This window comes from Athene noctua, chromosome 1 (genome assembly GCF_965140245.1).
Source record: "Athene noctua chromosome 1, bAthNoc1.hap1.1, whole genome shotgun sequence".
Classification (NCBI taxonomy): Eukaryota; Metazoa; Chordata; class Aves; order Strigiformes; family Strigidae; genus Athene; species Athene noctua.
This window is the reverse complement of record NC_134037.1, coordinates 167,713,467-167,738,812: the sequence shown is the minus strand read 5'-3', so window position 1 is coordinate 167,738,812 and position 25,346 is coordinate 167,713,467. Positions and strand designations below refer to the sequence as shown.

Genomic DNA, 25,346 nt, shown 5'->3' with positions numbered 1-25,346 from the left:
TGAAATTGTAAGGGACCAGCTGTATCAGCCGAATGTTCACAAGTCCATGATGCCTGATGGGATTCATCCCAGAGTACTGAAGGAGCTGGCAGGACCCCTCTCAATCATCTACCAAAGGTCTTGGGAGTCTGGGGTGGCCCTTGCTGACTGGAAGCTGGCCAATGTTATTACCTACAAAAAGGGCGTGAGGGAAGACCCAGGGAACTACAGACCTGTTAGTCTAACCTCAGTTCCTGGAAAAATTGTAGGGAAGATCATACTGGATACTGCTGAAAGGCATTTAAAGAACAATGCAATCATCAGGCACAATCAGTATGGGTTCACAAAGGGAAAGTCCTGTTTAATTTGATATCCTTCTATGATAAGGTCACCTGCCTAGTGGGTGAAGGGAAGGCAGTGGATGCAGTTTTTCTGGGTTTTAGTAAGGCTTTTATACCGTCCTGATATTGATCCTTCTGGACAAGTTGTCCAACTGTGGGATGAGCAGTTCACAGTGTGCTGTGTGACGAAGTGGCTGAAGGGCAGGGATCAAAGGGTTGTAGTGAATGGGGCTACATCTGGCTGGCAACCAGCTCCTCAGTGTTCAATTCTAGGGCCAGTTCTGTTCAACACCTTTATCAACAATCTGGATGAAGGGGTTGAATGCAGCATTATCAAGTTTGTTGATGATACCAAATAGGGAGGTGCTGTTGACTCTCTTGAGGGACAATAGGCCTTGCAGAGAGATCTAGATAGATGTAAGCATTGGGAAGTGATTAATGGGATGAAATATAATAAGTCCAAATGCCAGATCCTACACCTAGGACAGAGTAACACTGGGCACAAGTATAAAGTGGGAGAGGAGTAGCTGGAGGGCAGTCCTGCATCAAGGGATCTGGCGGTGCTGGTTGGCAGGAGGCTGGCTCAGTGTGTCCTGGCAGCCAAGATGGCAAACTGCATCCTGGGGTGCATCAAACACAGTGAAACCAGCTGGTCAAAAGAGGTGATTATTCCACTGTATTCAGCACTGGTGAGGCCTCACCTGGAGTACTGTGTGCAGTTCTGGGCCCCACAGTTCAACTTGGTCAGCCCTGAACTTGTCAGGCAGTTGGACCAGATGATTGTTGTAGGTCCCTTCCAACTGAAATAGTCTAGTCTAGTCTACTATTTTGTTCTGTCCTGTGATGATGGTTGTACTCAGATCATTAGCAGGGGGACACTGATCATTCAAGAGCACACCTACACCTCAAATTAGCATTCAGAAAGTGTCTGGATTAGTCATGTAAATATAATTGAATAAATCAAGGCTCACAAGACATGATCAGGAAGGCATGTAGCTGCCATCATCTCTCTCCTCTTGTCCTGCTGTTCGGGAGACCATTCAGGAGACCTAACTCAGTAGCAGCCGGCAGGCTGGTCCCCCTTCTGACACTGGCCTGAGATTTACTGCCCATTCTTATCACATAATTTACAACCAGCGAAACCTCAGTAACTGCAAACAGAGTCTATTTAAATACCTCAAATTCTCAGAGAAATCCAGCATGGTTTGCCTAACCTTATTCCTCATGGTAAGGTTTTGAAATGTCCTGGCACAAGCAGGCCTAAATACTTTCCTTCAGGGTTTTAGGCATACTTCACAATAATTGAAATTACCCAGAGCTGCAGGAAGTGGGGGGTGACTGTCAGTTAAGAGCCCGTTAAGGCACTGCATCAGGGAATGAGATTTCCTTATGTGGGATTCCCAGGAGGAAAGCTCCAGCCAGATGGCTACAGAGGCCACTGCCCCGTGCCACAGCTCCCGGAGGTGGAAGGCAAGCAGAGGAGAGGTAACTCGCAGCAGGTCAGGCACAAGGCTCAGACGAGTAACTCACAGGAGGCATTTGCGAGAGGGGGAAAATGCCAGAATGCGAATGCCACAGTTACCATCTCTGGTAAAGCTGATTGATCTCTCCTACTTAACTGGGGAAAAAGAACATCACCAAGGGAAAAACAAAACAAAACAAACAAAAACATTTAGGAAAGGAAACGTATTTTATTGAGAAAAAAAATTACATTTCACTTACACACCATGAAAATACTGAGTTGTGTGTTATTTTCATAAGAAGAGGTTAAGACTTTCACAAGAAAACCACATTCCTTATTACAGCGTTACTTCACGAGATGAGGCTCTGGTGGCATCTGCACTGGGCGTTTTCACTAAATAGTAGAGCAGGACTAAATGTGCTTTGGGAAAAAACCCTAAATATTGGCCTCTTCCTACTCCCTGTTGAAGACATGGCACTCATTTTGTCAATATTGAATTATTTCTGAATTAGAGACAAATCTCAATTTTTTTCTACTCAGATCTTAGGCAAATTCATGGCTGTCCCTCCCCTCCACTTTTAACCATTTTGATTTCTATTTCCCATTCAGCCAGCTAAAAGCATATTAAAACGGCACACAGGCTGTCACCCTCCCATCTTCCAGAAAGAAAATACTGAAAGGGAGACATTGCACTATCAGTCACCAACAGCAAATGACAAGATCACTGGACGGTGCTAAATTCTCCTGCACTTCCTTCCATCGTCACATCTCCAGTTTTCTTCCTTAGCAAGGGAATTCACATATACTGCACATGTGAATACATGTGCTCTACTAAATGTAGGCCACGGGACAGGAGTACTCATCTGATGTTGGTATCCCAACACCATGTGTCACAGGCATATCACAAGAAGCGTGCTGTGCTCCAAGCCAGCTGTGACAGGCTGTATCACATTGCTTGGCAAGGCATCTTCTGAAAATCCCTTGTGAACTAGACACCTTTGGTGTCGTAAGATTTAAAAATCTGTAGCCAAAAATAAATACTAATGCCACTTAAATTCCCAGATAACTTCCCTTATTTATTTATTTATTTATTTATTTATTTATGTGATTTCTTCCTTATTTAGAGGGGACAGGAAGGAAAAGAGCCAGGCCTGGATAATTCTGACACTATGCAAGTGCTACTAGTTAGGTAACTGCTTTATTCTATCCTATTTTCTACTCTGATAGACACGAACATCACATAGATGATTAAGAACAATCACACAAAATCTTTTAGTACTATAATGTTTCTGCGATACAGGGGATGGGCTGGATTACTACCAAACTCAGATTACTAAATCTGCAGCTCTTCTTTCAAGTGCTTAGCTGATAAAAGTTTATTTTCTTTACCACTAACAGCGCAGCTTTGCAATGAGGTTCTGCTTACCCAGAATTGCAAGATGCAACCCCATCCTCAACCATTTTGTCCAGCTGCATCTTCCCAACGCCTCCCTAGCAGCAGCACAATTGCCTGCCTGTTCCCAGGATGAAATGGTTAGGGGAACTGAAGAGGATGAAAACTTCAGGGGTTTTGGCTGGATAAATTCCCCATTGGTTTTAGATTCTTCACTTCACTCATTATGGGGACAGGCAAGTACCAGGGCCAGCACAAGTGATGGGGGAGGAAGGTTAGGGCACAGTTTTATGGTTTAGCTCAGCTGGATAAGTTAGATCTATCATAGCAGCTGATAATTCTCTACCTTTCTTTTCCAAAGAACAAGAGCCTAGACTAAATCATCTCAATAATTCACTTTTAGAGTCTCTTGTTCTCCCTGGCCTACAGATGAAGCCTAGGGAAACTGCATGGCTAAACCAGGTTACTAAAACAGGAATACCCCTGCTGCTGCACACTACAGCCAGGAAAGCAGTGTGCTGTTCATCATGCACTCTAAAGCACTTACAGAGTTGTGCTAAACCAAAACTTTGGCTCGGAACAACTCCTCTGCGTTTCCCCCAAGGGAGGGTGCAGGCAAAACAGTCACTCTGCCACCACCATGGGTATATTGCACCCACAGATCCCCAGGGGAGGAAAAGCCAGGCCCAGTGAAGCATGCAAAACATAGCTGTTCCTTTCCAGAGCCTCTCTCCTCAACAATGCATTAATAATCTCAGTGATATTTTTCTTGCTAACTCAGCAAAGCAGAAGTACTTCTCTTTTAACAATACCCAGAACTCAGAAACTCTTGAGAGAAAAACTTCGGATAAATTCACCTCTACTTTTTGCAGTAGTGATTTATTCAGAAGCGTGGTGAGGATGCTGCCATGTTTCTTAAAAGAGACATAATAAATGATGCTCAGTTTTTCCAGATCACCAACTGCTGTGGTAGGAGCACAACATTCAGCAGAGAACCATAGTCCACAAACTGATTTATGTTGCATTTTATAGAAAACCCCGAAATGACAACCAAAAAAATTTATATTTTTATATATATATATTTATATATATATATATATGGACAGTTGTGCTTTAGCCCTTGTCACCATAAGAAACAGACACTCAAGTAAGTATAGCAAGATGGAGAAATGATTTTCAAACATGCTAACAGCTTGCTTGTTGACTGAATGGGATTTTGTTGGTAACTCAACTCTTCTGAAAGCTAATATATTTATGAATTTAAATTCAGATCACCCTACTAAAATTCTTCACATTATTACAACTGACAAACTACACAAAAAAAAAATTCTTCACTTTCTCCCATTTAGCATACTCATCTTTCTGTTGCATGCATTCAGCACAAGCTGGTTCATAAAATGTGAACGAGCTAGTTTCGTTCCAGTCTCTTGGCTTGTCTGTTTATATGTTGCTGTTAAGCATTTTTAAGATCCCCCAGTCTTAATTAATTTAATAAACAAATCCTTCACTTATTTTTAACCTGCCCTAGATGTATTTGCTATTTCATTCCAATGCAAAATCTAAATTTCAGGCTTATGCCATAACTTACCTGATTTTGTAATGGATAAGGTAGCAATATTTAGGGTTTTCTTTTTAAACAACGGTATCTACCATCCTATTGCCTCTCTCTACAATCAAGCGTACAAGCCTTACTGCAGAACGAATACAACTCGTAACCACCAACCAGAAAAATACACAAACACTACAAAAGCCTACAATGTCATTAGAAATTAAATAACTTGCCATTACACAGAACTTCATTGTTTTTCTGGCATAAAAGTCAGTGAATTACTACATACGCCTCAAGGACAATCATTAAGATGTGTAAACATATAACAAGTCCACCTAATCAGTACAAAGCACCACACAAACTTTAAGTACATAGAAAGTTTGCTCATAAATATTTCTTTGTTAACAATTCAGCACTAAAAAAATATTACTTAAAAAGGCATCTTTTATTAAGTTATTCAGTTTGTCCAGGGCTGGTGGGGCTGTACTATCCCTACTATGTTACAGCCACCTGACTCTCTTTCCAAACCATTTTACTTTTCTGGAAGAAAAGGCTATGTGTGGCTGGGACCCAAAGCTTCAGTACAATCTATAAAAATATAATTCTTTAAGACCTTCTGCTCACATCCTGAAGGCCTACACAGCCAGCCCCCAAATTCTGTTTCCCACCCCCACCACACTGCAAATAAAGCTTCAACACACACACACACAGAGTACATATATTACGCTCTTCTACACACAGATTTTTCTAAATAGCAATGCAACCACAAGGGCAATAGGTAAGGAGTACACGTGATTTCAGTGGTAACATATGGCACAGCCTTCTCATATTGCTGGTTTTCTCTATCTGAATAATGTGCTGCCTTGTTCACTGCTCTGCAAATTGTGGATTTATTACTATTATTTGCACTGTGGAGGCACTGAGTCAGGAATGCCTGCTTACTTAGGACCATACTTAGGAGCATCCCATCTGCCTCGAGGTCCATTGCTGCTGGAGTAGTAAAAGCACCAAACTGGTGGCTGGTGGGGCTGGTTTGGTAGCACTGATCACCTGGCACTGGTTTCCTGGTGAAGCAGACGGGAGCTTTCCTAGGCTGCTGAAAGCCAAATTGCATTCTTCCCTTTTGGAAAATGTGAGAACTAGCTTGGGTTCTCCTGAAAAAGTGTGCTGACAGTATCAGCTCCCTTGCATTCTGCATTCAAAGCCCTTTGCTGGGAGATTAGGGCACACTCCTCCAAATTCGGATTGGACCTCGTGGATCTACCTTAAATCTGCTCCTGCAGGCACGTATAAAGTCGTTGTTTTACTTGTTTATTTAAAAGAGAAGAGCTATTTTTGGGGCTGCGACTGAACAGCTCAAAGCTTAGTTTCCATGGTTGATATGTCTTTCACGGACGTGTTTTAGAAAGCTGCAAAACTGTTCAGCAGTAGACTCTCATTTACCAGAAGCCAATGCCTTTCATGAAGAACAGCTCTCTGAATAATCACATTCTGTGATTCTAAGAGGAGTTGAATGACTAGCCAATGAGGCAATAAGGCTGCAATGGGATATAAAAAAGGGGTCGTGTTTCCATTTATGAAGAAATAGTTTGTTTTCAGCATGACCAAAATTTGTAACTTGTCTCAGCTTCTAAATGTACTCTTTAAATGGGCAAGGACCTTTACTCAGGAGAGGTGGTTTTCTGTAGTAAAAATATAAGCTAAACTTCTCCCGTGGCGTAACCATAATGATGTAGCACCTTCTCCAATAACCAGTGCTCTCACTAAACTGGATACCTGCTCCCTCCCTCTCACAAAACACTGCCGTAGCAGAGACGCTGCGGAGTGCTGACAGAAGCACTTGTTCTGACACGCAGGAACAATTGTTTCCTACTGTATAGTCTTGTATGCTCTAACCTACACAGCAAGGTAAAAATTCTGTGAAGGAAAGTGCAGCTAGATGCTGTACAAGAAAGAGACCCCAAAATGAGCTGTGGTTCTTATTCCAAGCCCTTCTTCCCACCATGTGTTCAGAAATAAAGAGCACAAGACAGAGAGGTCCTACACATGCAAGTAAGAAGCATACAAAAGAAGTGGTACAGAATGCCAGCAGTTGTCTTCCCATGAAACTTCTTTTTTAAAAAAAAAAAAAAAAAGATAAGGATGTTACTCACTTCCACACACCTACTATCTTACAAGCAGATGACTACAGTGCACAAATATGCACTCATCCATTAACTACCCTTTCTGTATACTAGGATATAACTAAGGAAACCTTTAATAACATCCACTTTATTCAGCAAGACTATCAAACTGTTCTTGTTCTGTTTAATTCTGAAATGATTAACATATTCAAAAATAGGATCTAACAATATGTATGTGCACGGTATATTAAATGTAGATATTTTTATTACAATCTTCCTTGCCACATATTTTAAAATAAAATAAATCAATACAATCACCATAACAGTCTCAGACAACAAATTAACACCATCCAATCAAGACACAGTTTAAGATACTCAAAAAGGCAGTATTTTTTTGTATAACACATTGATTATAGATTTTTCCCGTTCATGATAATAATCAGCAAACAAACAGTAACATTAACAATTCATACTGCAGATTTCTTAAATTTTTATACTGAGCGTGAACAGCATTGGTTTTAGCACAATGTCTTTATGCATGTCTCCCAAAGAGGTACGTGAGAATTTTAAGCCTGTAGAGACTAATCCGAGCTCAGAATAGAGTAGAACATTTGTAAACAACTTTTAGTCTCTCCTGCACCATGGCTCTGCAAATGAGTGCGCTGGCAGTAATCAAAATGGCTGACCATGTACACTGCAAAGATCATTCTTAAAAAAAGGGATTCAATATAAATTACTTCCAGTAAGCAAAAAAAAGAATAGTGGGGAAGTTGACTGGACACAAACACAAAGCATTTACCGCTTCCATGAGTACACGTTCTTAAGCATTACAAGTGTCCTCTGCTGCTAACTTCACACGTACACTTGGGAGTACGCGTGGCAGGGAAGTTAGCAGTCCCCAGCTGGACTGGGGGGTTACAGACACCTTTGATGCTGTTAGGACGGTCACAGAAGATTATCCATTAGTTATTGACTCTACTCTCTGAGCTAAAGTGCTTGTTATTTTGTCATCATTTGGGACCTAAGCTAGTTTAGACTAACCATTTTTCTTTACCTAAGGATCTGCAAGTGGATCAGACAACCCTGATAAGTCTCCTCCAAGTCCTTAAATAAATAGTGGGCAACTGTTTAATACTTTCCAACACTTTCCAACTGCACCACAGAAAGATAGTAGGAACTCAGAAATAGACACAGATATTACATGCAGGAGCAGAGGAGGAAATAAAAGATTGAACAGGACTGTGCTGAGTCTTTAATTTTGTTATGCAAACATTATGAAAAAGCACTGTGTAACTGTGAACAAATAAAAATGCATCCAAGTATTAAGTATGTATACCCTGACATTTAAAAATACCTGTTAGGCTGTTGTGACTACAAAATGTTAGCTACAGAATATATTTACAGATTATTTCTGATGTTTGTTCCTGGCAAGAGTTGTTAAGCCCAATTCTTCACTGAAGACATAAACCTGACCTAATTTATATCAGGCCAGTGGGAGTTTAAAACAGGTATCATAGGAGCAACTCCCAGGACTTCAGCAGAAGCTAGCAACCCATTGGTATAAAATCCAGCAAAATATGAACTTTTGCAAATTGAGCACAAAACTGAGTTTGGGTTTTGTTTGGCGTTTTTTGGTGGGTTTTTGTTTTTGCTTTTTTGGTTTTTGTTTTAATGTGGATATGTCAGAAATTCTAAGGTATGTCTGAATTACTGAACTAATCTAGTCTTTGAAGCAGTGAGAAAACATCACACCCAACAGGTATAAGCTGCTCCAAACATACCACTTTCTCTTTTACTGGAAGATCACAGTTGATTATGGTTTTTACCTTGTTTGCAAGGTAGCTTTAAGTTTCATAAATTCCATGCTTCTTTATTTAAAAAAAAAAACAGCCCTTGCCTTTCTCTCAGTTCCCTTATGAAATTCTATTTCTTTTAGTGGTAAAAAATTTGTGCTGTCTCACACTTACTAAAAGGGCTTTTCTGTAGTACATGCTTACAAGTAGGGCTTCTTTGACAGCAAATTTTGACAGTGTATACTTATTGCTGCTTTAAAAAAAATTTAAAGGCCAACTTTGAGCTTCCTCTCCAGTTCTTCACATCAGGGGATCAACAGAACCACCTCAATTTTGCACTGCACGAGTGCAGGGATGGCCACCCTTAATTGTGACCAAGGCAGCTCCCAAGCCGGGACATGTCATGTGACTGGCGATGAAGCGAACGCTGGTGCAGAGGGTGTGGGGTGAGCCACAGCCCTGGCTAGAGGACACAGCACACCAGGAGCCACCTCCCGACTCAGCTGACATCTGTGCTGGAGCCATGGGACTGCAGACATCACATATCATTTATTCCATGTGAACTGCTCCTGGGATTCATCTAATTCTTGCCAATCTGAGGGACACAGTAGAGGTCTCAAAGCTTGGACATCTGAAGATTTTTGTATGTGACCCACAGGAGCTGCAAAACTGGATACAGCTGGGTGAGGGTGTCAAGCATAACGTCACAAAGTTGACCATGTTATCTACAGGCAGGGAAGTTCAGTATGCTGATCCAGTCTTCCCAAGACGATGGTAGGGATTATAAAATTAGACTACTTAACTATGAGTTTATCTTTTAAACTTCCATGTGATGTTTGGAATATGGCACACAACACTTATTTAATCAATGCCAACTGTCTCAAAAAAGGCAACTGTATTCCTGGTACAACTGCCCAAGCAGCTTATCTAAAAAAGGGGGCAAATTATTAATACTGAGCTATTTCCTAGCTGGAAGTTTCTGTCTCAGGAAGAAAAAAAAAGATTTGCATCAATTTGTAGATTTCTTTCTTGCAGAGAAAGGCAATTCATTGTACTTCACAGAATGGTTGATGCTGGAAGGGACCTCTGGAGATCACCTAGTCCAACCCCACTAGGCAAGCAGGGTCAAGTACAGCAGGCTGCTCAGGGCCATGTTCAGTCAGGTTTTGAATATCTCCAAGGATGGAGACCCCAGAACCTCTCTGAGCAACCCATGCCAGTGTTTGATCACTCTCACAGTGACTTACATTTTTTTAATGTTTAAATGGAATTTCATGTATCTCAGTTTGTGCCCATTGCCTGTTATCTCTTCATTGGGAAATGAAACTGAGAAAAGCCTGGCTCCTTGTTCTTCACTGCTTTCCGTCAGCTATTTATACACATTGTTAAGATAGTTCATGTCTTTTTACTTGTTGGATATCAGCCATGAGCTCATCTCTGTTACTGACTGCTAATTTTAGCAACTGTTCACATCACCAAAATTATTATTGCTAGAAAGTTATTTCACGGCAGTGGTTACTAAAAACTGTGGCAGTAGAGTCACGTTTTGTAGGTCATTTCTGTGGGGTTTTTTTCCCCTTAAAATTGAAGTGATATGATTTTTTTTCAATTTTTAATGCCAAATGCATGAGAGAAAATTGAATTTATATTAGTTGTTGAGAGCAAAAGTCTGAAGTTTGCCTCACATTTATGGCAAAACATGTTCATCTCTTAAATTTGATCTGCTTCAGAGATACTGAAAATGAGGGATTTCACAACTGTACTAATTATGAAATCTTACTCCATGGAAAAAAAAAGTCTATTCAGCTAAAAATTCACTTTAAGGATAAATTTTTCTTCTACTAGGTGAAACCAAATAACTTTTATAATGGAAGAAAATCCACAAAACTGGTGGGATAAGAGAAGACTCCGGTGGCCAAAGTACTCTCCAAACCAGCTCTTCTGGGGACTCCCAAGCTATGCAAGTGACACTGTCAGTCAGGCAGGTGTGATAAAGAAGATGCAGGAAAGGTATCTGGGAGATACCCGAGAGTGAGTTTCCTGAGCATACTCAGGTAGTCATGAAAAACTCAGCCCTTTCCACTAATGCAAATTGGCTTCATGGTACTGCAAGCAGAAGTGCAATTTTAACCTCCCTATGCTGTCTGAGACAAGTGAAGCTCATCAACTGAATTTGGATTTAACAACATACTAGACCTCATCTTGGGAAAGGCAAGAACCTCAGTCCCATACAGAAATCATACAGAAGTATGAGTGGTCACTCACTACCTGTCAGTATATCCGTCCTACTGGTACAATATGTAGCCGTGATGTATAGGATACTGAAATTATTAAGGATCCCATTTTGAAGCCTCATGAAGCAGAATTTTGAAATAAAGATACATTAATAATAACAACAACGCATTTCTGTTATCTCTAATCAGTGTAGGCTGCAGGGACTTACATTATGAACAAATTAATTTTGTATGTTTCACTGCATTTGGTAAACATATGTAACTTACTAAACCTTACTAAACTAAAAATATTACTTTTATTACATTGCTTCGTTGATAAGCCTGCCAATAGTGCTCACTAGTGTTAAGTGGAAGTACCCCATGTGGTTTGTAAATACATCCACCCATGAAGAACAAACTAGGGTGGCCAGCTTTCAGGGTAAGAGCCGCTTTCTCTTTCATCCTTGCAGAATGTTTGTCCTTAGTTAAAAGCTAAACAAAGAATCAAACCTGGCCTTGGAGGTAGAACTATAAACTTCTAATCAGTGCTACTGAATAAAGATATTATTTTATTAATTAAGATGTTTCTGAAGCAGCTTTTGGAAGAAAATCATGGGAGTACCCACAGACATTTGAAATAAGCAGTCAGTACCTGCAAAAACTGAAACTGTGCAGCTGTTCATAGATGAGAAACAGGAGCAGTTATCAGTAACATGAATGACACCTCAAGGTCACTTAAACACCAAACATCTTCAAAGTACTCCTACACACAACCAGAACTTTGTGTGTAGTTTTAACCCTGCTTAGTTTCATAGCAGCTGAGATACTGAATACCAGAATAGGTAACCAGATATCTCCAGGAAAAGGGAGCATGAAGCCAACTCCATTGGCACTAGATGCCACCTTGAAATATATTTTCCAGTCAGTCAAGCATTCCATTAGCAAATTCACATCTTCGGCAAGGCAGGAACATTGTACTCTCTTGCCCTGGGTAATTACACAGACTAAGTGAATTTGACAGCCATTTTGATACCTGGTAATATGCTTCAATGCACACTAACTGTTTTGTTTTTAAAACTGAGCAAGGCCAGCACATATGTTTGAGAGTGGATATCTGCCTATGCTGGGCACTATTTCATGAAGGTCAGGTTTCTGTCACGGATCTAAGGCAAATATTACAATTTACAGGAAAGAAATGAGGACATCAATACATTGTGCGTTATTGGAGACGTACAGCCTTTATAACACAGTGGCTTTCACTATGATCTCTGGGTTTTCTATGTCCTTTTTGCTTTGGACCATTCTCAGTTCCAGCTGGGCTGAGTTTGGTTTGTTTCCTTCTCCAGCTTGTGCTAAAAAGATGACATCAGAATGTCATTAAAAACAGCAGTACAAAAAGAAACAAGTTACATTGTTCTGTTACCCCACTGTTTTTAATACTCTCCTCCCCCCACCAGTCTCCCTTACTACCCCCTGCTAAAGGCTTCCAAGGTGGAAGATCCAGGTCAGCACTGTGATTTCTTATCACACCTGTTCTGCACCTCTCTCCAGGAAAAAAACATGGCTCTACTGTTATTAGAAAGTGACACAGACATGCTCCGAGAACCCACAGATTCCATCTGGACCTCCTTAGGAACTGAAAGATGTGGGAACTCCAAGGAGAGAGAAGCTGAAAAAAATTACTCCTCGTAAGGCCAACACAGTGAACAGACAGTTTATTATTAGTTGATAAACCCCTCCCAGTACTAAAAACATGCATTCAAAGGGAAAGTGAGTGAGCTACACTTGAAACAGAAGCTCTCTTGCACGTCAAACTCAGCATTTATTTCCTCAACTGTTTCAGCATGACTGCAGTCCCACTACAAGCTGAACAGTGACATCTTCAGTCGGGTGTTGTCAAAAATAGGCTCGGAGGACACAGTAAGGAACATGCACTGACAAGACTACCAAAGCTCTCATTCCATAGATTCTCTGGCTGTTTCTGCACCAAGGGCTGTAGTCAGGAAACCCAGAAAGCTCTTTGACTGTTTCTTCTGATGCAAGTCCAGACAAAACAAGGGAACAAGGTTTGAATGAATTACCTTTTGCACTCTTAATGGTCCTTTGCAGAACATGCTGCATGGCTGACACAGTCTTTTCACATGCCACCTGCATTAACACAATATATTCAGATTTTAGTAAAATTTCAGCTGACTAGTTTAATATTATTATTTCAAAACCACTGCTATTAAGAGAAAAACATAACTGACAAGATGCAAACAGGATGCCAACTATGTAATGCAGAGTTCGGGAAAAAAAATTTTAGACTCTCTTATTCTCCCAAACCCAGTTTCAGGCACCATACACCCATATCAAGAACAGTATGTGCTTAAAGGAAAGAAACAGAAAAATAGATCCGATAAATGATTTCCGGTGCCGATTATGAAGTGTGGGTAAAAAATATAATTACAAGTATGCACGCAGTCTCACTCTCTCTAGAAAGAACATCATCTTATTTGGCAAAATTACAAAATCCATGTAATTGAAATGGGATCATCCAAAGTTATACAAGCTAAAATGTTTTGGCAAAAGGGGAATTCTGCTTTTTTATCTCTGAGGTGAGGAAAAAAAGCCAGAACAGAAGTCTTTAAATAATGTCATAAATTAAAAGTAACTAAAAAAAAAGAAACATAATCTAAACTTGCAGAGAGATGAGTAACTTCTCCCACACCTTCAAATTGTTTGGATGCTTATGTGTCCACGCCAAAAGCATAGCAGCAAACAAGTCTCCTGTTCCAACAAAGACAGCATCCACTTTAGGAGACTCCACTCGAATTCTTTGTGTCATCTTGGTACCATCTGCTTTAGCTACAACACAGATAGACAGTTAAGTAACAAATGCAGCAATGAATACAACAGCATTTACTATAATTTAAAAGCGATCACCAGATTTGAATTACTTTCTCGTTTGGAACGTAAAGATACTAAGGCATAGTGTAAACTTTGTACTAGCTCTTTTAAAAGGTGCAGCCTTTCAAAACTTTGCCAAGCTGGGATAGCATTGACAATTTATATATTGTACGTACTTTACTTTAGAGGGAGCAGGTTGCTAGCACCTTCATTTTCATGAAGGATTGATAATCACCTATTTTCATTTAGACAGCACCAGCAGCTTGCTCAGGAAAGTGCATATTTATGGAGACTGCTGAATCCTAGATGGGGCATCCCAAACCATAACCCAGAGTATCTCTGGGTTATATGGAGGCACAAGAGCAGCTGTAAACATCAGCAGAGCATATCTGATCCATGTGCCATATTGTAATCACCACTGAAATGACCAGACTTATTCCAGACCTGGCATGTACTGAGTGCTAAGACCCAACTGACTGGATTCTTACTGGAATCTGTTTTAAATATCTGATTTTTTCAGTTTCTCAGCACTCCAGAATGTGATACGCACATTTAGATCCCTTAGATGAACAAGAAAATGAGATCATATACCATCCCACACAACTATGCACTTCTCATTCTGCAACAGTCCAAACACACAGTGAATCTTGGTGATGGTAGAGAAGGGGATATAAAGAAGCAGTAGAAGGACATTTTACAACCTATCAGGGGGGAACAATCTGCTAACAGAACAGTGTAACTTTTTTAAAAAGCATTCAAAACATTCAAAGTTCCTGCTTTATACCACTACTGCATGTCAGGACCACTACTAGGGGCTTTAACAGCCCTGACCCACCTCATCTAGGACATCATCCACTCATGCACCTTCTGCCCACCTGCCCAGGAGCTGTATGGAAGCTCAGGCCTGGGCACAAGCACCCTTGCCTGAGCTATATTGTCAAGTGTACCTGTGTACAGCTCTGCTGTCCTGACTTACTGACTGAATCCTCCAGACAAATCTTGGATCTTGCTGTCTCACCTTTCTCTGATGATCACTGGACTGTCAGTGGGACCAGTTCTCCATTATCACCCCTGTTCTGCTCATGTCACTCAGATACTGTGCCCTGTTGGTGAGGGCAGTGCTCTGCCTGTGCTATGATCACACTCACCTCCCAGCTTGTCTCCCCTCATGGAGCAGCCCCATTCACTCTCTGATATTACTGTAGGAGAAGTTCACTTAAGAGTCTAAGCTCCTTCCATGCATTACAGATGGGTCAGATGAAACTACTTTTAAAAGTAACTGAAAGCACAGGACAGGTTAAAAGAAAGCACAGCTTAATGAAGGAGATCATAACTTACTTTTTCTGTGGCTTCCCAGAGCAATTAGGTAGTCATTTCCTAGAGGTGCCTGTAGATCTGAGCTTGTGATCACCACAGTCTCTGGTCCCATGGCATGGAGCATGTCCATTACCTTTCCATGTGCAAAAATGCAGGAATCACTGACTGCAATGTGTGTTGATTAAACCTTGCATCATTCACAGTATTGAGGATTTTTGACAAACACCTTATTTTGGCATCTTTTGTAATGAGAAAAAATGGTTTCCGCTCAAAGAATTCACTTGAATTTAAAATCGGTGAATCAAAACATCCATATTTAAACATACACTCTTGTTAAAATATACGACATCTCTGGTTGTATTATCTTTGGATGCTCCTCTGAAAAGAATACTCTGTTTCAGCTGTGATCAGAATTTCTGTCTGCATTGTGTTTTCAGAACATATTATCAAAATAACAAGAGAACAAATATACAGGCACATGCACCTCAGCTGGCATCTTGAAATACTTGCTAGAAAGCCAATAACTCTAGGTCGTGAAGTCTCATTTAGCTAGTACTTTAAAAGTTAGCAAAAACGAAGAGGTAAAGAGCTAAATCAGAGGCACAAGTGTGTCTGCCCTCATCCTCTTTTCTCATTCTGTTTCAAACCCCACATTACACCTGTAAATTATGTACTTTCACAGTTGTATTTTCACTGTGTGTTCCTCACAAACTCCTTAATATTCTACTTCTGACATCACAACTGGTTGCTACAGAAGTGATTTTCATTTCACAGAAGAGTGTCTTCAATAATGAGTTTAGCATTAAAAAAAAGATAAAATAAGTTTCAGTAAAAATCCTCTCAGGCTAGCTATGACTCATGAGCAGCTGAATGATAAGGATTTAGTTCTGCTATTTTTTAATTGTCTACTGCTTTTCTTTCTTGTCTAAGCCTCCAAGTTTCTTCAACTGCCAGAACTCTTTGCACAGACATTGGTTGTGTCTGTGATTTGTTATCTCAGTTTCTTTAAAACTGAGTTTTAAAGAAGCAGTAAATTTACCAGCATATGCTGACATAATCAACCTGTGAAGTAATATTAAACTCAGTTTCACTTCTCAGACACAATTCACCAAGGACCCAATCACCAGTATTTCTAGTTGTAGGACTTAGCCCTTTCTACACTAATATTAAATCATATTTAATTGTATGTCAGAAGACTATACTGTTGCCACTAGTCTTGCTAAAGAAACGAATTAAAGCATGTCACTGGGGAAATCGATGCCAGAATTCCTACCATTTCCCAAGGGGACAAATTCCAGCATGGATTATTACTCAGAAGGATAGACCTATGAGATGCAGCCAGGGAGACAGACAGATTAAAATATAATAACCTGCAAGCAACTATTTTTAAAATGTTTCCATTCCTAAATATAATTTCATCTCTGTAGAAGAGATTTTTTTTTAAACCCATCACAAATAAGAGCTATCACATGAATCAGACAGAGTATCAGAAAACTAACTTGTAAAATTGTTCAGCACATGCAACTTGTGTTTGCAGCTGAAATATGCAAACCTAAAACTAATGGCTGCTCAGCTAATAGTGTCGTTCTCAAGACTGTGGTTCAAGACAGGTGAGGATGAGAATTGAAGAACTGAGTTGTAGTTAGCGGCTAGTGGCACAACGCACAGTTCATCACCCTTGTCCCGCACAGTGGGGTAATGTAAAACTGGGGTGTGGGGGAAATTAAAAGATCTGAGATCTTTGGAGCTGCTTCCTGCTGTGAAGAAACGGTAATCAACCCATGTTGCATGACGTTGCTGGAGGGAAAAAACAACAAACACTTGGGTTGATAGACCCCAGCTACTCTCCAGGGTGCCACTACAGCTGCTGTTTGTTTTAAGATTTTGGGTTCCTTTGAAGTTCAAAGCCAAACTGGAAGAAATAACATCAGACCATTATCAAAGCACTTGACCAGTCAACAGAACAAATTGCTCAGCCCTTCTCAAGACACCAGTAAAACCATATTCCTATTTTGTCCTTCATCACCAAGTCCCGCAGCTTTTTATTTTCTTCAGGTTGTGTAAAAGGGTAAATCCTTACCCCTCAATGCAGTATATTTGTTGACCATCTATCATCTCTGTATGGTGATGACAGCAGCTATCAATGCTGGGGATTTGTCTGTCTTTCACCAGGAAGTACCCAAAGGGTATTACTCCCAGTCTGGTTTCTCATCTGTGCAATCTGTCCTTTTGAAACCAAGGTCTCAACCCCTTTGAATCAATTTAAGGAAGAGAAACAGAGCACTAGCAAACGTTGTCACGAAAAGATTCAGAGTGTATTCAAGCAATGTTTGCGAGAGTTTGCTAGCAAGCTCTCTTCCTTGAAGAGAGTCTGTGGGAGATGGAGAAACGGCTATCCTAACACTCAGCATAGCTGCTGCACGACTCACATGTGGACAGCAGAGGGAGCGACTCATGCAGGTTTCTAATGCTCAGGGTCACCCAGTTTTTTCAGCCCAAACAAGTGCATTTCCACAGCGCTGACAGCGTGTGGTTACTTGCCGTGTGTGCTGCTGCTACCCTTCTTACACTGCAGGAAAACAAGCTCACAGAGATCTACTCATTACCACTGTAATGCCTTTATCTGTAGTTCTTTTGGGAAGTTTCTTCAGAAGTCTGACATTAGAACAGAAAGTGGTTTGTGTCTGGAGTGCACAAGCTTTAATGATTAATGGGGAGTAAGGATAGAGGCCAAAGTGACTTCAAGGTTAAAGGCAAATGGCAAACTGCAGAACTGCAGGCAAAAATACAGAAAGAGATCTTACACATCTTACCCCTTACCTACTTACCTCTAAAGCTTCTTTTTCTGTGTGAATCTTCCTGCCTGTAAGTAACCTGAGAATGAAACAGAAATCTTAAAAGAGCACAAGTTCTCCATGCAATGACTGCTTTGTTTATACTTTAAAAGGAAGAAAGCTTGGACTGCACCATACAGGCCTAAACAGTTTGTAGCTACGTGGTCTGCTATACCAGACTGCTGTTTTTAAAAGTTACACAGATACACATTGCTTCTGAAGCACACTCACACCAGTCCTAACCTGCCTCCTGTAAAGATCCCTGTATCATAAAACTCTCTCACAAGTCCCTCTATCTCCCACGTAGCTGCTCCATGCCCTTAGGGGTACAGCCTGCGATGCATCACAACAGATAATGTCCCGACCAAAGAGTCACAGCTATGCAGTCAGGACAGGCAGGAGGCATTTCAATTCTTAACTCCTGTGAGGTGTTGCCACGGTGGTATTTCTGAATTTAATTTGGGGGGTTGAATCAAACTATTTCAGTTTTGCTACTCTGACATATAATAAAAATTTTCCTAGGAATGGGTAAAGACAGGGAAGGGAAGAGAGGTATTTTTTCAACGTGCCCTAGATACAGGCCTCTGGAGATAACAAGATATAATCCTGAAAATGAGAGACTGGAGAAAAGAAGAGAAAACTCTTCCTCATGTAACTCCCAGATTTTTTATTGGTTCCAATATGGAACAGTTGGAGGTCTGCTGAAAAGCACCACTTGAAAGTAACAGCTAAAAACCAAAACCCAACACACACATATTATGGCACTGTATTGAGACAAATTTAAGAATGGGTATCAGTCTCCCCTGCTTTTGTCCCCAAGTTTATTTGGCTATAAAAGGAAATAAGTACTTACTCAGCTTCAAACTGGTTAGGAGTAATTATATCAGCAACAGGTACAACTTTGTCCCTGTAGACTGGGAGGAGATCCTTGGGCACATACTACAGGAGAAGAAACAGTATGAAATGTCAACAGCATCTGAGATGTGGGACTGCAACTCCCCTCAACCATCATTCATGCTGTCAACAAGTAACCTGACAGCCCCCAGTGTACTGCTCTGCAGCAGAAACTGAAGTGGCAGTGCACCCTTCAGCTGCTGCCAGTACACCCAACAGCCCTTCCTTTGCTGGAGGCGATAGGAAGCACTGCTCAGCAGACAGGCCTAAACTGGCAGCATTAAAAGGAAGTGGTGCCTGGATGACAAACTTTGGGGTTCCCTCTCACCAAGGTGACTCAGCAGCATGAGGAAATACAGCGTGCCAACATGGAGAAGACTATGCAGAATGTAAATTATAAAGTACTTCTGATAAGGACATTAAAAATATTTTGCTTGTGTTGCACCCAAGTCTAGCAAAACACCAGCATACTTTGCTGCCTGCAGAATCAGTTCTTCAAGTAATAAGGGCCAATGCTTCCCTTTCTGCCTGTCTGTTTCATCTTTACCCCATCTTCATCAGCTAAATAAGGTCCATCAGCAAGGGGAGATTGGTTGTCTAAGCAGGTGATATACATTAAGACATAACAGGAGCCCACCAGCCTGTATGTTCTTCAGACTCAGAGCATAAAAGCATCAGCTGTTTTGGCACACGCTGGAGCTCAGCCAGGAGTGCAGGTTAGATGGGTACAGGGGTCACTTCACCTTCTCCAGCTCTGCTGTAATTCAGCTTAACAAAATCTTTATCTTTAATAAAAGTTCATTATTTACTAGTAGTTAATATTCTTTGGCAGAACCCCATTTACTAAACCAGGATTAACACCCCCTTTTGTCCATGTTTTATTTTCTCGGTCTCATATGCTACGCAAGGGCAGGGTGCATGTATACATGTGCCCATGTGTTACTGTCTCCCATTCCAATCGTATCAACCACAGGTACAACCCCACCACAGTGTTGACCACTTGGTGCTACCAGAACACCCATTATACTGATACTGAGCTCACTCATGCAGTCACGATACAGAGATGATGTCACAGTGACCCTGCCTTTAGACAGAAATGCAAGACTAGGTCACATCTAAACCGAAGCATTTTAAATAATGACTTCATTATTTCTTATGACAGGAATGAGTTGGTGGGTTGCATGTTAAATATTCTCCTCTTCCTCCATCTACTTTATCTTCCACCCAGAAGACACAAGATATATAGGTCCATGGTTTATGCCCTCTCCCAAGAGCTAAAGCTTTGCAAGGTGACTCTAGATCTGCTAGATCTCTGCTTTGTTAGAAAACGCCAAAGACAATAAATATTGCAATAGACATAAAATGAAAGAACGGAACACAAAAGCAATGGCAAATTTACTACTAAGTGCCACTTCATGTGATACTTTATGAGCAGGTAAACTGTAATAATGTACAAGGACAAAGAGGAATTTATAGTGCATGACTAGCTAAGGCAAAAGAAAACATAAAATACCATATTATTGCTGTTGTCTTCCCACATTGTATTTTTATGGAAATTATTTTTTAGTTTTGATCAAAAAGGAATGTTTGTCAGTATGCAGTCTTGCATTGGCACACAGACCTTTCTGTCACTGATCCAATGCCTAACAGCTGTTGGATCTCAGATGAAATAAGTCATCTTAATTTAGGTTCAAGTGGTATGTCAATTCACACAATCACTGACAATGCCAACCAGGCTACCAGCCAAAACAGAGCTCTTCACAGAAGATGAGGGAACTCCAGCAAGACAAGGAGGGGGAGCAGGGAAATATTTTCCTGTGGACAGGGTCTGTATTCCACCTGTTGTCTCAGCAGAGAGTTAGAAATAATCCCAGGGCTATGCAGCCATCATTCTTCCAGATATTAAACGTACTCAAATACAGGAAATTAAAGTACAAAGTTGATGCAGGATCCAAAGCAATGATTAGGTAAAGTAGCTTAGTTCTGGTGTTTAAAAACTAATAAATCTTTATACATGTTTATATAGCAAATATTCACGACACAGAGAGTTCAAGCAGGTAAGTACTAACCATAGAACCTTCTCCATTCCATTTGTCACCCATCACTGGATCGCACACTGTAACAGAATAAATCTAGCTTTAGAAATGGGGTGTAGTTATAGAGACCCTGTTGGGAGGGAAAAGTTTTAGGTAACAGTAGTGGCTATGTAACAGCACTGAGCACCTGATCGCTTATATACTCACAACTCTTGCAGCACACTCAACCTGAAATTTTTAACGGGTGGTTGCCAATTCTGAAACGTCTTAAACAATTGCCAGAGGGCTGTAGTCACCCTCTCCTACCTGCTTCCACGTTGTAAAGTCTGAAGGCGATGAGGATGAGAGGGTCTGACTGCTGGGAATAAAGGGGCTTTTGTTATGGAAAATGCAGAGAGCACTCCCCTTCACTCCCCAACCCAAAACTCTGGAATAGTAGTATGGTGGGGAAGAAACATAGGAGAAGCTAATAGCTGTGAAGAGTCCTATTTTTAATTTAGTGTAAAAAGATATATGCCACACATACACATCAAAATGCTGTGTGTACACATTTAAAAAATTATGTGTATTATAATGAAACAAGAAGAATATCCATGCCAAAGTACACAAACTCATACTTGGTGTAATAATATTAACACACATTTGGCACAGGTTCTGAATCATCAGCAGTATTACCAACACATTCCAAGTGCCCTCAGCTAGTTTCAAAGCGAGGATGGAAACAGCCTAGCCTTGTACTTTAAAAAGGAACGTTGTTCATTGTATCAGAAGAGCTTTTAGGAAGACAAAAAAGAAATACAAATCCAAAGGGATCAAAGTCCAATCAGTATTTAAGGAAGTTTCTATGAGTAAAAAAAGGGTAATTTGTTTTACATTTTTAAAGTATTTTCCTTACATTATAATGTACTTAGTAAATATAAAGGATCTTAGAAGACTAGCTGTGTTCTCACCATCTGACCACTTCCTTCCTGTTCTGTACAGCTAGATGTTTCTTTCTTCTCCTACTCCAAGAGTTCTTAGCTTTCACCTACTAGTACAAGGCTCTAGAGATCCTGACAATGCAACAGTGTTAATAAAAGCTAAAAAGCAACAAAATCTGAGCTCATGACAACATCTCTGCTCTGTTTTTCTAAATGAGAACTGCGCTTTGTTAATTTTAAGTCAGATACCACACTCTGCAGTATTATACCTTGCAAATCCTGTGAACCACTCTAGATGGTTCCTGACCACACAGTTAACTGAACCTGAAGATGACAGGCTCAAACCATCATTCACAGTTTTTTATCCCACTAAATCCCCACTGATTTTTGCCCTGTCACTCTAAATGTTTTGCTCAGTTCAAGCCTACACCAGTTACATTCAAAAGTCCTGAAACACTCCGAGTCAGGAAAGAAAGAGGAGAATCTTTTCTCACAGATTTAAGCCTGACATAACACATTAATGACAGCAGTTGCTAGAGTCTGTTGCTCTTTGAGTGCTCCTAGGTAATCTTAGCAGAGGGCACCAGAGTTAAAAAAAGCCTTGGAGTTTAAGCTAAATTGGGAAGCTTGTAAGGCACAGTAAGACACTTCTGGGATATAACACAAAACCATGGCAGGGCAACATGAAGAGTCTATCCTGCTTTTGACTGACTTGGAAATCAAGGAGAGGTTTCAGCTATCAGCACTTCCAGCCTATGTCTCTCAACTATGAACAGCAGCAGCCAGCTGGGATTTTACAAAGTTTCCTTTGATACAGAGAAACAGTCCTCAAGGTACATTTTCCTTTGCATAGCATACAACAAGAAACATACTGAAAGGCATAAAATCAGAAAGGTAAAAAACCCAACTCCCTCAACACTTAAGAAATGCTGAAACGAAACTGGTCCAGGCCAGATCACAGCACAAAGTGGTTGTGACATGCTCAGTAACATCAGAATTGCATTTTTATTGTGAAACATGAAAGTGAAGGGCATATATAGTGATGAAGCAGAAAGGACTATAAGGATTATAATACACATCCTTACCATACACTAGGTTAGAATTCTGTTGCTTCAACTCCTGAACAATATCCACCACCATTGCAAGAAATGATGTGTCTCTTGTATACCCTTTGGGAAAAAAAGACACTTTTGAAGTCTTATCTTCATGAACACCTTTTTTTTTTTTTTTTTTTGATAGGAATGCTACATACTTCTCATTCTTTGGAACAATGCATTTTTAGAAAAGACGGTTTACTATTTCGTTCAGGAATAATAGGCGGAAGACGTATTCAGACAGTGCTTGCACAACAACAAATATAACCTTAAAAATCCGTTTACAAAGTATATTATACATGAAGTGCTCATGCAACTTCAAAATGCTTGAACACAGATATAAAAAAAATCAGGCTGAAAGGAAAAAACATTCATTTTCTTCAAAAGAGTAGTCTGAATCAGTACTATTATTCATGTAGTAAATAAGAAATTTTAAATTCCATATACTTTTCTTGTACTCTGGTTTGAAGCAGGTTTTTAAATTATTATTAATGTTGGTGCTGATACAGTACAACACATTACTGCAACAGAAAATTAATCTTGATATTCTTATTCAATTGTTAATTTCTTTAATTTATAAAAGAATATGTTCCTTTATATATTAATTTTATGTATTAACTTTATTTACAACACTTATTAATTAATAATTTGATTTTCATTTATTTTAGTTCATTTAATAGTATTATTTTTAGCAAGGTAGCTTCTTCAAACTTTCAGCTTGGAAATGATCACTCTACTAAAATGTTTAAAAATACATTTTGGAGATTTTTTTTTTTAAAACTCATGAAATTGATCACTTCTTAAATGTTGCAGAAAAATGGAAAAATCTTCCAAGATTTTTGGCCAAAAAATGCTTTGTCTTATGTCTATGAAATGCTGCTAATCAGTCAAAAAAGTCAAAGATTTTTCTTTAAAATGACCTGTGATGGTAGACTGGCTGCAAAAAAATACAGAGTATGATTAACATTATTGACAGAGGTATTTAAAAAAAAAAATTACACTGAACTGGAGTTTATCTTTTACCTTGAGTGTTTTACTATAAATGAAAAAAGTATATGGAGATCTACAAGTAACTAACAGTCACAAAAGTTAAAGGTTATTTTGTATAACCGGCCTAAAGATAATCACTTCCACCTCATCCAAGATATCTACAGTCATCAAACATACAATTACAGTCAAATTCCATCTTCTGACAAATTAATTTGTTTTCAGTGTTTGAATCTATCCAGGTTGTTGGAGGTACAAAGTAAAGCTGCTCACTATAGTGAATCGCTGTTTCTGTTTGAATATAAAAATCCATCTTTTGGCCCTGAATGAAAAAAACTGAATTTTAGGTTCAGCCACAACACAACTGAACACTGGAACACTGAGATTATTATTAGATCTTAAGAAACTACTGACATTTCTACCCATACCTTCTTTTTGTCCATACTGAAAATGGTTACACTGAAAGATATTTTTAAACAAATATGACCACACTGCCCCATCTACCCACAAATCCTATTTAAAAATTCATATTAATAGATATTGGGTTTTTTCGCCAAAATTTCTTTTTGCTGAAAATTTCTATTTTTCCTTCTATCATTTTTAATGTCTTACATCCATTTTGCCAGTACAAGACAGTGAAGGCAAGGAGTTGGGGTCTCTTCCAAGAGTCAAAAGTAAAATAAAAAAGGAACATTTCAGCTAAAAGACTACTCAAATATTATTTACAAATTTGCATACTAACATCTCCTGAAAACTCCTACAATACAGTGTGTTTTTCCTGGAAATGTCCTCTCTGAGTTCTTTCAAGGAAAGAAAGGGTGTTTGTCTATTTCTCAATCACGAAGAACCCATTTATGCTGAAATTAATTTCTTAACCTTAGTTCAGTCTATTTTCTATTTAGTCTCTTTTACTTTGGAGATACTCCCTGAAAAAGAACTGACAGTAACTCTTCACACATGCCGCACCCTTCAAGTCAGAATGACTGCTTTGGGGTTACAATCCATACACTTAGAGCCTCCAGTCTTTCCTGTGTATAAAGCACTTTCCTACGTGTGGAAGCCATGAAATCAAGTCAAATCTGACGATATATTTCTGTTTACCTTTAAAAAGTGACTGCTCACTGCTATAAAAAATTGATAATGTAATCTAAACCAGATGCATAGCTCTTACTGATTTGAAACCCGATTGGTAATCTACATTTGAGAAGCAGGAATTGGATGAGAAGTGGTTTTTAATAAAAATTGTACATAGCATCTATCCTTTCTATAAAGCACTATAAAGCATTCTACGAGTTCTCTTTGCTTATATTTATGAACACTTTCCACCTAGTGGCAAGCAAAGGAAAATACTGCACAGTCATTATGTCCTGCAGAACTGTAATCACTCAGAGAGTAATAAAGAGAGCAAAAAATCAAGAGAGATGAGAGTCAAAACCAAAATCCAACCTGCTTATACTTTGCTCAGTATCCCAAGCACTATCACTTAAAGATCAATTAGGAGAAATTACGACTGATAACTGTG

The 25,346-nt window shown here is 39.7% G+C and overlaps 1 protein-coding gene across 1 annotated transcript in view; it reads right to left on the bottom strand.

Annotated features, from left to right (window-relative positions):
- Positions 1-2,016: 2,016 nt before the first annotated feature.
- The window catches only part of PDXK (pyridoxal kinase), a 53,743-nt gene continuing 30,413 nt past the window's right edge, over positions 2,017-25,346 (bottom strand). Inside the window, exons 4-11 of the mRNA XM_074904497.1 lie at positions 22,829-22,912; positions 20,857-20,903; positions 18,747-18,832; positions 17,888-17,933; positions 15,081-15,192; positions 13,564-13,700; positions 12,935-13,001; positions 2,017-12,205 (exon numbers count right to left, since the gene is read on the bottom strand). Of these exons, the coding sequence (XP_074760598.1) occupies positions 12,093-12,205; positions 12,935-13,001; positions 13,564-13,700; positions 15,081-15,192; positions 17,888-17,933; positions 18,747-18,832; positions 20,857-20,903; positions 22,829-22,912 (692 nt within the window). The 3' untranslated portion in view covers positions 2,017-12,092. The remainder of the gene's footprint in view (positions 12,206-12,934; positions 13,002-13,563; positions 13,701-15,080; positions 15,193-17,887; positions 17,934-18,746; positions 18,833-20,856; positions 20,904-22,828; positions 22,913-25,346) is intronic.